The sequence below is a fragment of the Brachypodium distachyon genome, chromosome 3 (assembly GCF_000005505.3).
Source record: "Brachypodium distachyon strain Bd21 chromosome 3, Brachypodium_distachyon_v3.0, whole genome shotgun sequence".
NCBI lineage: Eukaryota > Viridiplantae > Streptophyta > Magnoliopsida > Poales > Poaceae > Brachypodium > Brachypodium distachyon.
The window spans coordinates 57,667,572-57,682,614 of record NC_016133.3 but is presented as its reverse complement, the minus strand read 5'-3'; the positions used below and the strand labels follow the sequence as shown (position 1 = coordinate 57,682,614).

Genomic DNA, 15,043 nt, shown 5'->3' with positions numbered 1-15,043 from the left:
AAGCAGCAGTAGGAGTCTTACCTCGACAAGAGGGCTCCGAACTTGGGTAAATCTGTGTGTGCTTGTGTGTTTTGTGCATGTTTCCCTTCACGTCCTCCCTCATCCGGATCCTCTTAGGTCCATTAGCCTCAAGTTAAACCATCATATGGCATCTGTCGTGACATCACCATGACACTTCCCATCCACGAGCGAGGCCAAGTGGCGAATATTCATAGGGTTCCCGTTCTCATCGTCGCGCTGGACGGAGGCCGCCATGACCAAAAGATTGGGCGGCAGCGCGCTGCGGGACCAAGGGCTGGAGTCATCGAACTTGAACCTGCGCTTGTTCCTTCGTGTGTACTACTTTTGATTGCTTGCTGTTCCTTCGTGTGTGCTCTGTTCCTGAATCTGACAGCAACCACAGCACCGGTGGAATTGAATTAGTTTGCATGCATTAGTGCTCAATTATCCAGGGTGAGTCAACAATCCCAGCGCAGACTTTGCCACATCGGAATTTTCAGGAGCAATCCTACTTAAACGCACTAATGATCGGGATTGAAGAGTTGAGGGTGCCAACTTTAGAGATTTGCAGGTCAGGATTTGTCTACCTCTACGAGAACGAGGTTTAAAATGGACTTTACTCCAGAGCAAAAGCTAGTCTCTCCCATGCGGCTTTTGGCCTGCCACGCGAAATTGCCGATGGCCTCGAGCCACGGCCAACGGGCCATGGAAAGGTCGCATGGGCCGAACTTACTGGTGAGCGAGGTACATACTTGCAGGCCATGTCCATGGGCTCTACTACACACGGTCCACACGGACAATTTGCGGCAGTTCATGGGCTCTTATCGATCTGTGACCATGGTACTCCGCTGTTTTAGTCTTGTGCAGCCCAGCCCATCTACATGAGCTCAGTCAGCATGGTGGGCTCCAAACCGAGTGTTGGGCCCATACAGCCTTGCGTTGACTACTAGCAGTGCGGCCCGCCAGACCAGACGTATCTCATTCTTTGACCCGACAGACACGCCAACTGCATCGTTTAGGGCTTATAGGCTGTTGAGTCTTCAGAGATGAGATCTGAAAGACTCTCATAATGCAACGACAGTTCGAGTTAGCGACCACATGAATCATGATGATGCACAGCAGGACACGAGATCATTAGCAGTATACTGCTGATTGCTGAAAATGAAATCCTCGTCCTGCACAGGCTAGCTAACCGAGAATCAACTTTGATTTTGCAGCAGCTTCAACTCTCAATCTTGCTCCCGCCTAATGTCAATACTACTTCAGCTCCTTTGTACTCTTCAGATATTTTGCAGCTACTAGTAATATAACACTCATGCCAGTACGCACAAATCCATGGATCCTCTTGCGCTTTAGTAACAGCCACTGAAACAACGCGTCTTAGCACAATCTTACCGCATGCCTCCGATCGGTCCTGCGCGATTCGATCTACACAGCCATTCCATCAGAGGATACTAGCTCTCCGCTTCAGACACCGTCCATCTAGCCCAGGGGACCAGACTCGAATGCGACAAACAAGCAAAACCCAAGATCGCCAAGCCTCAATTAACTCACAACAGTTGTTGGCGTACACCGCATGCACCTAATAACCCGCTCGATCGATCTCACCCTTTTGCTTCTTCTCTCTCGGTCGCCATTCCCGACAGCCCCCGGCAGGACGCGACCCATATTCCCTCGCGCACTTCTCAAACATATCGACATGCATCAATCTGCCTCCCTTAATACTGTTTGCCTGCCCTGGCCTGCCTCTGTAGTCTGTACAACGCGGCACGTACAACGATTCTGAACTCTGAAAGTAATTCGCGCTCTCTCTCTCACTCTCAGGCCCGATCATTTCAGTCCCCCGTGGCGCTTTGTCTCGCAGCGGGCTTTGATTCTACGTAAAGGTACCAGCTTGGTATCTTTGTCCATGGATGACAGGTCCCGGTGCCACGGCAGATTGATGATGGGAGCTAGCCGGGCCTGTTTGTTTTGCACTGCTTGTCGCTACATCAGGTAATAGAGGTACTAGTAAAGACAGGTGATGGCACGCTATAGCTAGGCTTGCAGAGCTGCAGGGAATAGAGTTGGGGTGCTCAGCTCTCTGTCTGTCCCTTGGTTCAGAATTGGATCGTATCTGTCTCTACCTAATAATAAAAGTAGCATGGGCTTCGTCCGTCGGTGTTTTTTGCGTTTTAGTCCTTCGTTTCTTCAAGAATCAACGCACGGTACGAAACTGGACTTTTCTGCAAAAACGGATTTACCCCTGCCTCCACTCCTCCTCCCATGGCCGCAGTCCCGCACTCCTCTCTCGTCCGCTCGCCCGGCCGCCGGCCTCCTCCCTCCTCGGCGCGCCCCGGCCCCAGTCTCCTCCCTCCTCCGCCCACGGCCTGGAGACTGCCGGATCCGGCCAGGCCGCCGGCCTCCTCCCTCCTCCGCCCGCAGCCTGGAGGCCGCCGGATCCGGCCCCGCCATGCACCGGCCTCCTCCATCCTCCGCCCACGGCATGGAGGCTGCAGGATCCGTCCGCGGCGGATCCGGACGCCCCGACGCCGCCGGCCTCGATCTGGCCGACCCGAGGTATGGGCTTCTTTTCTCCTCTCCGGTTCTCTCTCTTCTTTTCTCTCTCTGGTTCTCTCTCTCTCTTCTTCCCGTGCTGCAGATCCGGCCATCCTTGGCCGCCTCTCTTCCCCGCCACAGGTGCTTCCTCCCTCTCTCGATCTGTTTTCTCTATCTCTATCTCTCTCTCTATCCCGGTTTCTCTAACTACTCTCCTGTAGATGGCCATGGAGGTGAGGAGTTCGGCACCTCGGCTCCTCCACCGAAGAGACCGACCTGGAGCCACTGCAGATAGCCCACTTTTTTGAATTTGGTTCTTCCTAATTTTTTTGAGAGGTGGTTCGCTGTAATTAGCGTTGATCATCATATGAAATTTCAGACCCGTGACCTTCCTTTTGTTTTAAATCTTCAAATCGGTATCATTGCTTGTGTGCTTGGATTCACGATTTAATCGAGATCTCAAAAATGTGAAAAAGCAGTTTGCGGCTGATGGAAGTAAACAATGCAAGCGCTCTTGCTGCTTGTGCTTCGTTAGGGCGATTAGATGTTGGCATCAAGTTGCATGAGCTTGCGAGAAGTAAGGAATTCATCAGATACGTGGTTGCAAACGCGCTCCTCCTGCTCTGCTTCAGTCCGTGCGGTGATACGTGGTTGTGTATATGTATCTTGCTATGCAGTGGTTGGGTTCAGTCTTATGTGGATGCATCCACTATGACAACAAGTTTAATCATAAACTCTGTGTGTTGATTTATTAATACTCATTGTTCGGTTCAATCATTTGGACTGAACGTAACGTCTAATTATATTTTTGTCTTTTGCATAAACATGAATTTTGTGTGCATGTGTTTAAGAGGCCGTGGCAACGCAGGGCTCTGTACTAGTTATTATATACTAAAAGCAATATGAGGGGTACGAGAAGAACCACCGCGTTGATCCACATCAACCGAATTAATTTGACCCTTAGATCTTACACTTCACGGTCAAGATTAAATGGGAGGCTATACGTCTGTTTGGGCTGGCACATATTAAATTGGTTAAGGAGGCACTAGTACAGTGCCTGTGCGTTGCCACGACCTCTTAAACATGTGCACACGAAAATTCATGTTTATACAAAACATAACAATATAATTGGACATTCATCAAAATGATCTCAGGGTTGATGCTAGCAGCCGCGGGCACTGACATGGCACCCAGTCCACACCGCCCGCCGGCCGTGGCTGGCGTCAGAGCACGCGGTGGTGCAGTGCATGAGGAACGGTGGATAGCGCCGATCAGTCTTGGACCCCTTTGTTCGTCTCTTGCACGATAATCTAATTCGACGCCGACGCGTATCGAGAGCGGTCACCACAGGAAGGTGCTGCCCAGGCAGTTGAGTCGGCGGCGGTGGCCGGGAAGGCAGCGCTGTGGGAATAGGAAAAAGAAGGTTCGATTGGAGTGTAAAGAGACACGGAAATTCAGAACATGCACGAAAATTGATACACGACGGACGACGCGAAGGAAACCTTCCTGCTTTTATTATTATTAGGGATTAGGGATAGATTAGAAAAAAATTACCCACCTATACCATTATGTAAAAACGCACGTACTGTTTTCTCCCTTAGAAAAAGAAAATTGCCCCAGGCGTTGGGCAGCCGCCGCAGACTGCAGGCCAGGGCTCAAATCTCATCTCACATTCTCACGTGTTGGTTGCCTGGGCTGAAATCTTTTAAGCTATGCCCACCGCGGCATGCAACATCAGGCCAAGCATCACAAACAGAGCTAGGCATGGGTGTAAGTATACATGCGTCTTTCGATTGCTCCGTATGTTCCCACGATTGCTTGTAGTTTTCAGATTTTAGATTCGTTAGCTTCGCTTTCTCAGGCCGGTCTAATCAACGTCATCAAACAAAAATAACAGCTGTGTGAATGCTCCGTTTGTAGTACACCGTATAATCTCTAGATTTTACATGCTTAATTGCTTGTCCACGTTGTATTGTGCAGAGGAGACCAATCAACACCGTGGAACAAGAGTTGTGATCGATGTTTAAATTGGTTTAAGGCCCATATAACCGTTGATTTTTCAGTCCTCTTTTTAGTTAATCAATAAAAAAAACTCGCCTACTAACAGTAGGTCCATTGTGCTCGCCCTCGCATCAGAGATCGTAGGTGTACTCAATCTGTTATTGCAGCGACACAATTTATAGGCTACAGTTTGTTGTCTCAATTTCAAGTTTGGAATTTCTTCTTCCCTTCAGCTGCGACGGAGTAGATTACAGATGTGATCCGTAGAGCTAGCGTTACACAGATGTATATTTGCAAGGAATTGTTTCTTGACATAAACTCATAAGTTATGTTATCCTCTATATCTAAGTAGAGACAACCCACTAGCTGATTTTCCTAGCCTCTCGTGCGTCCACGTCAACACTTTTTGGCTCCACTGTTTGCGCAACTGACCTCGCATGTGCGCCTCTTACGATTGTCCCAACGAGTCCGACAATATCGTACGCACGTCTAGTCCTTTGTTCTCCCCTCACGGAAGCCCATCTCCCACCCCAATCCCTTCCTGGCCCATTCCCACCTGCGGTGCCCAGCCCAGCCTGAGTCCCCCGAGCAACCGACATGTCGTCTTCCTCCTCGGTTCATTCCAGAAACCTCCTCTGTTCGTTTCCCGTAGTCTTCTCAAATCCCTTCAAATCAATGTTTCTTTCAAGATTGACACCGGAAAATTAATTCTCATCGTTATACGAACCTATATAGGCCATCGGTCATTTGCTTCCTCTCTTCAATCCGCATTTACAACTCCTCGGTTCATTCCAGAAACCTCCTCTGTTCGTTTCCCCTAGTCTTCTCAAATCCCTTCAAATCAATGTTTCTTGCAAGATTGACACCGGCAAATTAATTCCCGTCGTTATACGAACCGATTCAGGCCATCAGTCATTTGTTTCCTCTCTTCAATCCGCATTTACAACTATCGCGTCCCTAATGCCGGCCGTCGACACCCAACTCTCGATCTCCCTCTGCGGTCTATAATACCAACTTTCGATCGCGTCATCTCGTGCCTTTTACCATCCTCTCTCAAAGCCCTCTCCTAATTTCAATTGATAGCAAGACCCGAACTCGTGTAAAGTAGTAAAGGAGACGGAACGGGAATCACACCGGGGCACAGGCGAGGTCGAGGAGAGCGGAGGAGGGCCGCTGACGAGGAGATGCAGCGGCCGGCAGTTGGAGGATGGGTCTCAAAGCGAAATCGAGAGGTCCAGTGCCTCCGTCCGGCTGCTGCGATCCCTCCACTAGACGTGCTGTCACCCACGCCGACGCCATGCTGACCTGCTGGTGCAATGAGTGGATGCAGTTGATTGGGTGTGCGTGTAGGTAGTGCTGGTGTTGCTTCCCCGACCGCCGCCTCCGGTGAGAAACGGTGGGTGCAAGTAAGTATTTCCTTTCTAAAGTCTTTAATTATAGTATAAAGTTGATTTTAATTTGCTTCATTCAAACAATTTTTGGAGGATTTTGGAGTATGATTTTTGCCCAGAAGATGGATAAAGTCATAAAAAAATTATTAAGCTTGATTAATAACATCCTCATTTTCATACATTAGTCTCTTAATCATATACAGTTTTTTTGTCCAGACATGCAAACGAGGAACGCAGGTGTATACTCCCACCTTCTATTCATCCACAAAGAGAGGCTTGCAACATGTATAATGAGGCAATCCAAAAACCAAGTGATAGTATTAAACAACCGAAGGTCATCAAAATATATGTTTTTAATAAATAAACATATATTTTGATGAATTATATTTAGCATTTTACCATGTGTTTCTTTATTTATACGTCGCTACAATATCCCGCAGCAACGCGCGGGGTATTACCTAGTTATTAAATTAGTAAGCCATTGCCGCCATATACTCTCAGGTTGAGAAACGATGTGCATGATGGAGTCATAGATTTAGAATCTACGTTGAGTTTTTGGTATACTTTTCAATATATGAGCTTTCCGTTTTCTTTCTCTTTTATACTCTCTCCGTCTCATATTAAGTGACTCAAATTTGCCCAAATATGAATGTATCTATGTCTGAAGAGCGTCTAGATGCATGTAATAAAAAGTCACTTAATATGGGACGGAGAGAGTATCCAGAGTTAAAATACGCGTCTAGATACATGTAATAGAAAAGTCACTTAATATGGGATGGAGGGAACATGAGATAGGTGCACTAAAAACAAAAGAGGCCCGTTTTGTACACCCCCTTCCCAAAGATTTTTTACATTGGTGCATAAACTAAACAAAAAGAAAAACAGTTATTTCTCATCTCCCACCAGCGTCGCCCAGTTGCCCTCTGGCCTCACCCATTCCTGCTCCGGTGTGAAGCAGCATGGGGAATGGCCCCCTCCGTGAATCACCGGCCGATTGGGAGTAGCACAACTCGATTGGCGTCGACAACTTCAAATCCCGCTTGACCAAGCTCGGAACCAATGAGATTAGAGAGATTTAATTGATGGGGAAAATTAGACAAATATTATGATAGAAGGGGAGCTAAGGGGGAGGTGAGGAGCGGCGCCATGGCCGCCGAGAGCAATCTTAGAAGAGTGAAGAGAGAGGGAGACAGAGAGCAGGCGCTGGAGAGGGAGAAAGAACCCGAGAGAGAGAAGCTTATAAATTCTAAATTGATTATCTTACCTTCTCACCGAATGGGTATTATGCAATCTGAACCGTCATTGTGTTTGAATTTTGGGAGGGGGTGTACAGGAGCAGGAGTGAAAACACAATTGTCCAGATCGGCTAAAAATGATGATTAAAGATGTTTCCCGCGCAAACCGTGCTAATGGTATGTAAAGGTAGGTGCAGTGGCGGGAGCCGTATGAGGCTATTGATACCTGAAACGTGGTTCCCTGGCCGGCCCTCGTGAATGCATACGTAGGAACGGGTTGTTTCTGAAAAGAAACGACTGTAATGTTAAACCTGATGAATACACTTCGTTCCCAGTTTAGAATGGAAGCGCCTAGGTACATCATGCATGTATCTGCCTATGGATTATGTCCGGCTTGGGAATCCGGATAGTTCCTGAATCCTACAGAAATTGAATTGACTCGTGTGAAATTTTGGACTCCAAACAGGTGGTCCTTGCTCCTTACAGTGCAGTAGTAACCTTTTTTTTCCTATTTCATGGGAACGCTTGAATCCCTTGACGGTTTTTTTTTTTTTGTAAGAAAGAGGGTTTGTATGCATCTGAGGATGCATGAACCGAGAGACCAATCTCCTCCATTATATTTTAAAAATATACACAAAAAATACAAGAAAAAAAACTTAAATTTCAGGCAGGATGTGAGACATCTGATGGGTCAGCTTTGTCCACTGTCTTCTTTAGTCTATGAAGCTCAGCATTTTTCTCTCCGACTGCTTAAGCTCAATTATTAAGGCATACACTACTATTTCATGACTTCCTCAGAAAGATGCGTATATGCCACTGTCATTCTGAACCCTATTGTTTGATAAATCTGATTATGCCGAAGATCTTTCTGATGGTAAGGTCATTGGCTTCTTTCTCCACTTGAAACGTTGTGGACCACTTAAGAACTCGTGATTCCTTTCAGACATCACATTTTTTATTTACTGTAGACCTGACCTGATGCTTACCCATCACATTTTTCTATCATGTAGACCTAAACCTGATGTTTACACAGTTTTTGTTTGTTTCAGTTAGTCCTAGATTTTGTGCAGCCACATGTGCTCGCTCCTTGAGGTCCTATATTCTCTAAGAACCTAACGCCAAATTGCCTGCCCTCTAGCTAGCTAATGAGTGCGTATAATGCCGTGGCCTGCTCATGACAAGACCAAAAAGTACAGATAGCTGTGTCTGTATCTACAACTTTCTTCAGGCTGGTCCATTTTAGTACGTAGCGCCGTCGCCTAGAAAATTATGCAAGTGAATGATTCCTGTCCCATTGAGAATATCAGGGGTTTAAGCTGCAGCAGCATGGAGTATAACTTTTCATGGTTGGGCTACTCTGAAGAATCCCTTTCTGCACGAATATTAAGAGATTTTTCTCTGAAAGCGATGTGCCATTGTACCTTGATGTTTGATTTGGAAGGGTTGCCGATTGAAAATGCCTTGGTTGGGTGGTCTTCTCGGAAAACATAATAGATGCGTTGTCCAAAGTTGTGGGATCAAACCTAATATCTTGACTATCTGCCACTCTGCCAGCCTATATGTTGGGATTGTCTGTCCTAGTACAGTTGCATGCATATACTTGCCTATGGTAGAATTGGTTCTTAAGCACGTAGCTCTGACCATAATACGCGTAATTAATCGGTTAAATTGGTTCTTGAATCTACATCTTCGTGGAAGTTCATACGTTAACACATAGTTTTGTGAAATTTACTTAGTGATACTGTTTGTTGTAAGGTCTACAAGGCATGATTCCAGCTCGGGCTAGGGGATTTCATCTGATCCTATGATGACAGCCAACTCGATCTCTTTGTCTCGCCAGGTTTAGGCCTCTCGAGGATTTAACGCGGTTAAAAAGTGTACAATGTCGTTGTCTAGCTAGGGACGCAACCCAATCCCAAATCGGACAGCCTCGACGGCGGGAACCCTAGCTCAGTAGTAACTCCCAATCGTCCTCTTGGGCTCTTTTGTTAGACATAACAGATACGCCGGCGACAGTTTTGGACGAGCGCTTGACATTGAAGGGGGAATCGATGACGTGTGTGGGATGGAAGAGCCATGCTTGGGAATTTGGGATCCACGAAGGCACGAACAGAGTAATGCCTTGTATAAGCAAATGTTGTTCTTATAGCATTTCTGCACATCAAGAATCTAGTGTCAGGAAACAGATTGAAGCTAAGGAGCAGAGCAGGACGTGAATAAACAGAGCTATTAGCTGTAGCACAGCAAGGTTGCAAAATACCAACTGCCTGGGAATATGCATGCATGAAAGACCAACTGCCTGGGAATATGCATGCATGAAAGACCAGGTTGTCAGATTTACCAGCAGCATGCACAGCACGGTACGGTACGACTGTCCATTTGTTTGTTCTGTTTCAGTTCCGATCCCCGCGCATTGACCGTCCATAAAAAAAGAAGGCACGCGCGTTCATTATTCCTTGAGAAATCCAGACCCTCACAATAACCAGGTTATTTATTCATCGCAAAATGAGCTGATTCATGCTGGTACTCCCCCAGTGGGTGCCCCTGGCCATCAATCGAAAGCTCGTACGTGATCGTTGAGGCGACAGCATCGTCACAAGATGACTGAAAGCGGGCCGAATCGATCATCAGATAAGAAAAGGGATCAGATCGATCGCCGGGCAATCCACAGCTGTTGATCATATCTGGTGAAATAATGGCGAGGGTGGCCCGTGGAAGAACACCTGGCCGGTCAGTACGTGTACCACCAGTTCATCGCACGCACGCATCCTGGCTCAAATCATTGGTGCCCGGCCGATCGAGATGTGGTCGAGTTTGATATATCCCCGGGGTGCTTTCGTGTGCATCGATCCACCGGAAAGATTGGCACTACATGTTTAATTACTTGCACGCAAACGACGAGCAGAGTGTAGTGCCCTGATCACAATGGCGCTTCTCGCTGGAGAAATGTCCTACCTAGGACCGATCGAGCTAATGTTACAGAGACGCGTGCACTTCCATTTCCAGCTAAACTAGCTAGCTAGGCAGTACGGCCATCGTCCTCGGCGACGATCTGGTGCACCGCCGCCGCGACCTCGTCCGCCGACGACAGCCGGCACTCGTCCTCCATCTGCGCCAGAAATCGAAATCAAACGGTCGTCATGACTCATGCATGTATGTACGTGTCTGAAATTCAGAAACAGAAATCGAGAGGCGTGGATTTGCTGAGTTGCTGACCTTGAGGCTGAAGGAGTAGAAGACCAAGTGGTCGGCCGCGGCGGCGGTGGCGTTGAGGTGGAGCACGGTGAGGCCGAGGCAGCGCATGGCGAGCACCATCCGGAGCAGCTGCTTGGAGTTTGGCCGCCGCCGCGGGGCGAGCAGCTTCACGCTGGCGTGGCTCTCCGCCACGGCCACCTCCACGTCGGCCACGCCCCGCCGAGCCACGCCGTTCTCGCTGCCGTTGCCGTTGCCGCCGCTGGCGGAGTACTGTGGGAACGTGAAGAATCTGGCGAATGGCGGCGGCGCCGGTGCCGGGAGGCCGGAACGCCGCCGCTTCTGGGACTCCAGCGACTGCAGCAGCTGCTCTAGTTCCTTGACGAAGTTTATCGCGCCGGCCACTATCGACGCCTGGTCACCCTGCAGCCAAAACGGTCACGTGGTGCAGGACATTAATTTGCTAGGCGATGGCATTCGGCAGAGGAGAATGTGCGTGCGGCGTCCGATGCGAGTACACGGTTGGCCACGGAAGTAGCACAGATTATTCCGTGACACATGGAACCAAAGCGGCATGGTCCGAAAGACAGCGGCGTACGCATATGCATGGACATGCACGGTGTGGCAAGCAACAGGATTGGACATTAATGTGTCACAGTGAAACAAAAGGCTAGCAGCTAGGGCCGGGGACAGGACAGCCATCGATGTGAGAACCCCAGGCCGGTCGTGACATGGCCGGCAAAAGCTTAATTTGCACACGGTTGCACTTACCCTCTGGGCGTAGGAGGGCGGCATGACGGAGCGGAGCACGGCGAGGTAGTCGTTCATCTGCCGCCGCCGGTTGCGCTCCACCGCGATGTGGTTGCGCCGCTGGCTCTCCGCCTCCTCCTTGTTCTTCGCCGGCTTCGGCCTCCGCCGCCGCCTCCTCACGGCCGACGGAGACGCCCTCCCTCGGCCAGCAGCAGGCGTCGCCGGGACCGACAGTGCTTCTCCGGCATGATCTTCTTGCTGTTGCAGCAGCACACCGCTCTTCTTCTCCTCCAGCAAATACTCTTCTTGATCAATGCGGTCGACGGTGCCTAATGAAGATGCCGTAGCGGCCACCTTGCCCGTGACCGTGCCGCAGTACGAGAACTGCCCCTGAGGGAACACCACAGCCTCCAGCGCCATGGACGGATAGAGCTCGCTCGCTCGATCGATCGATCAAATCCCCGGACGGCCTCCTAGCTAGAGCTAATTAACAACCTACCTAGAAACTAGTACTCCTATTCCTGTCAGACAGACTCATAAATTAACCTTCGACCATGCGTTACTAACGTGTGTAGCCGCTTGGAAGCCAGGAAGATAGACCAAATTCTACGAATAGGAGATTAGGAGAAGGGTCGCACTCAGCACTCTCCACACGATGGGCATGGAAATGGAAGAAAGTTAAGGAGATGATCGTCGAAGGCTCGACGCAGCGAGAGAGATCGGCGAGAGGGTCTCTCTTTTAAAAGAGCGCGCGATGCGCAGAATAATGTGGACGTGAGATGGAGACAAAGACCGTCTGCCACTGGCATGTGGCGGATGGCCGATGCGGTAGAAGACGTACAAGTGTACAAGCAGAATGATGGAAGGAGGAGGATATACGTTGTGGAGGAAGACGACACGTGTCCGGCCAGTCTTATTGGAGTTGGGAGGGAGACATGCATGTACAGTACTACTTCTTAGATTAAACAAACCATTCTTTTACGAGTAAATTATTATTTTGTGTATACTTTACGTACTTATATTCCTTGCCTTCTTTTCTTTATCTTGTCATGATGCTACAGGTGACGTGTAGAATAGCATATACAGTACAAACACACTCACTGACTGCTGCCGGGAAATGCTACCAATATTAACAACTTCCTGGACAACGACTAGTCTAGCGACTCTAACTTGAAGAACAAAAAGAGCTATGATTGGGTATTTGGGTTGCCACAGAAAATGCCAGTTAGTCGTCCGACCCGCCGCTACAACCCAAAATTAAACATGCATGAGCGCCCAGCTAGCACCGTAGAAAGCTGCGTTTCGTGGTACAGTCCCGGCCCTGGCGTCGCGGCTGGGAACCATGCCAGAATTCCCCGATGCAGAAAGCAAGTAACGCGCACCTGCCATGCGTCGCGAACCTGCCGGTCTCATGAAATCCCGATTAGCTACATACTGCTAATGCTAGCTCGCACATACTGACCCATCGCCTTCAGCCTTCAATCAATGGCGAACCACCTATCCATTCTGCTGACACTAATTAAGCATCGTTCCTTTTGTTTCCATGATTGATAGGAACAAATCGATCGCCATTAGTCTCCCTCCTCTCCGCTGTCCCGTTCACCTCGAGAGCTCAATCCGGCCAGCCACAGGCCACGTTCCGGATCCAAAAAAGGAACAATCGCTTCATGGACAGTTGGGGGCATGCACTCATTCGATCGCATCCAAAGCACCGCAAGAGCCGCAACTGTGCAAGTGCTTTCGCTTCACGCAAACAGGAGCTTGGGGGGTGATCGGTCGACACAGGCGCCTCTGCCTGCCCTTCCCGGATGCTAAAAAGGACCGGCTATAGGGAACTGAGCTCCTGTGCTGTGTTGCCCCCATCCATCGTCCGAGATTGCGGGCAAAAGGGATCGACACCGGTTAAAAAATTCCTGATGAAAACGCCCATCTGTCGAGATCGCCGCTGTTGGATGGCACTGTTTTCTGGCTGCTGGTGCATGCATGGCCTGCCGCCTGCTGGTTGCAATATGTGCCTCGGCCGGCGCTGTCGAAACTCTTTCCTAGGCGGTGTTGGTGTGGTATATGGTATGGCCGTGTGAGAACTGTAGTGTAGGGATGGTGCCGTTGGCCCGGTGCGGTGAAACTCTTTCACTGTGCGTGTATAGCGCCGGGGCCGGTGAACGAACCGGTCTGGGAAAGTGGTGGCGCATATGTATGACACGATGCGATGGTGGTTCTGAAACTTCTGAATCTCTGGAGGGTAGCGCCAGATGATTGCATGACACTGTTTTAGTTTGCATACACACGGCACCTCCTCTTTTTTTTTTATTGTGGATTGCTACTCGACTACTCGTGCATTATTTTCTTGGGAGAGGGAATGATGCAAATGAGCATCTGTTGCGTGTTCAAAAAAGATGTTGTTCTCTTTGCGTAATGCACCTCTTGTGTCCCGTCTGTTTATCTTTCGGAGTTCCTTGGCCGTGAGATTAGCGGCCGCTTCCGCATGGTCACGTATATTCAGATGCAGGGGGGCTGGACTATCACGGCAAATACAATCAGTCCCAGTGCTTCATTAGCACCTGACCAGTGAACTGGAGCTTCAAGTGTCGCAGGATCAGTAGCATTCCAAAATCCAGACCTTTGCTGCTTTGCACTGGCCAGAATTAACTGAACACGCAGGGCAGATATAAATTTTCCCACTGCTCCATTAGCTCCTGACTATTGAACTGTACGGTTTTGACGGATTGAAATCGATTTAGCCCATCAGGAGGCCCCGGGCGCCATGGCTTTACCACTCTTACATACGGCGCAAATGCGACTATACGCCAGCCAAAAGGCCGTTGTAGATACTACAGATCACGGCCCACAAGGCAACAGCGAAATTGGAACACGCAGGCCGCAGCCCGCCTGCCTGCCTTCTCGTTTTGCTCAGCAACGATGGAAGCCTAATTGTGGCGCGGTGGTCGTGACAGGTACCGGAAGAGAATCAGTCAGAACTGACAACGTGTGATTACAGTTCGTACGCTACTAACAGAGCTCAATCAGTTAACGAATTTCCTTATCCAGACTGTGATTGATCTTCGCTTCCGTATCCATCCATATTGGTGCATGCCGCGAGAAACAAAAACAAATCAGCTTGACGAACGATCCCAGACTTCCAGGTTAATTCCCCCGGCCCCTTTGAAAACGTTCCTCGATCACACTCTGCTGGCGTGTGTGGTTTTTCTTGCTTCCAAGTTGTTCCCCGTGCGCGTACGTCATGTTACCATCAGTTTAAGTTTACGCTTCTAGTTAACGCTCAACGGAGACAAGGAAAGATGAATTCCTCACTGGCTCACTCCGGTCCATTAATTAACTAAAGATTCCGATTTCCGGATATATATTCTGTCATGCACGTACGTGAACGTGAGGCCGGACATAACCGGAAAGGACCAACGAGATTAAACGGTGGAGCCTTCCAGAAACTCTCCCCGATCGAGACATACCGTACGCGCGTCGACCTGGCAGCTCTCTCTGGTCGCTCTTGCCCAAACTGTTGCCCGGTTTTGGCATCAACGCTCGCGCCGGCCGGCTCGCTGTGCCTTGCACCCTTCAAACAGCACACTGGCACCGCCGTGGCATCCTCAGGGCGACACGTCCGCCTGCACCGGCCGGACCCCACGAGGAATGGACCGTATTGCACCCCAATCTCCCCGGGCCGTGCACCGTGGCACGAGTTGCCCTTATTTCTTCTTCCCGTGGCCCGGACGGCTACGACGTTCGTACGGGGGACTACTACGGGGGCCGTGGAAAATTGTGGCTGCCGTTTCGTGCGGTCTCTCTCGGCTCGAGCCATCGACCCGTCCGGCCCACGCGGACGCGGCTGTTGCCACTAGTGGCGCCTAGCTAGTGGCATCCGGAGACCGGATGGGTAGCGCGTGGACCGGAGCTAGCCGGACACGGCCAAGCCGACCT

General features: G+C 49.7%; 1 protein-coding gene and 1 long non-coding RNA gene across 2 annotated transcripts; one reads left to right on the top strand and one right to left on the bottom strand.

Annotated features, from left to right (window-relative positions):
• Positions 1 to 2,047: 2,047 nt before the first annotated feature.
• On the top strand, positions 2,048 to 3,272 carry LOC104583876. The gene is made up of 2 exons (XR_731942.3): positions 2,048 to 2,679; positions 2,760 to 3,272. It is a non-coding gene; the product is annotated as an uncharacterized LOC104583876 (long non-coding RNA).
• Positions 3,273 to 9,962: 6,690 nt separating this feature from the next.
• Positions 9,963 to 11,819, bottom strand: LOC100836879 (transcription factor bHLH96). Its single transcript, XM_003573020.4, has 3 exons — positions 11,129 to 11,819; positions 10,382 to 10,780; positions 9,963 to 10,274 (listed from the first exon to the last, which is right to left on the bottom strand). The coding sequence occupies exons 1-3, from the start codon at positions 11,525 to 11,527 to the stop codon at positions 10,185 to 10,187; spliced, it is 888 nt and encodes a 295-aa protein (XP_003573068.1). The 5' UTR covers positions 11,528 to 11,819; the 3' UTR covers positions 9,963 to 10,184.
• Between the last annotated feature and the right edge of the window lie 3,224 nt (positions 11,820 to 15,043).

Bases quoted from the DNA above. Each gene is read 5' to 3' on its own strand.
- LOC100836879 (XM_003573020.4), bottom strand. From the start codon at position 11,527: ATGGCGCTGGAGGCTGTGGTGTTCCCTCAGGGGCAGTTCTCGTACTGC. The intron at 10,781-11,128 runs GTAAGTGCAACC...TTTTGGCTGCAG, and splicing joins CGCCCTCCTACGCCCAGAGG to GGTGACCAGGCGTCGATAGT. The intron at 10,275-10,381 runs GTCAGCAACTCA...TTTCTGGCGCAG, and splicing joins TCTACTCCTTCAGCCTCAAG to ATGGAGGACGAGTGCCGGCT.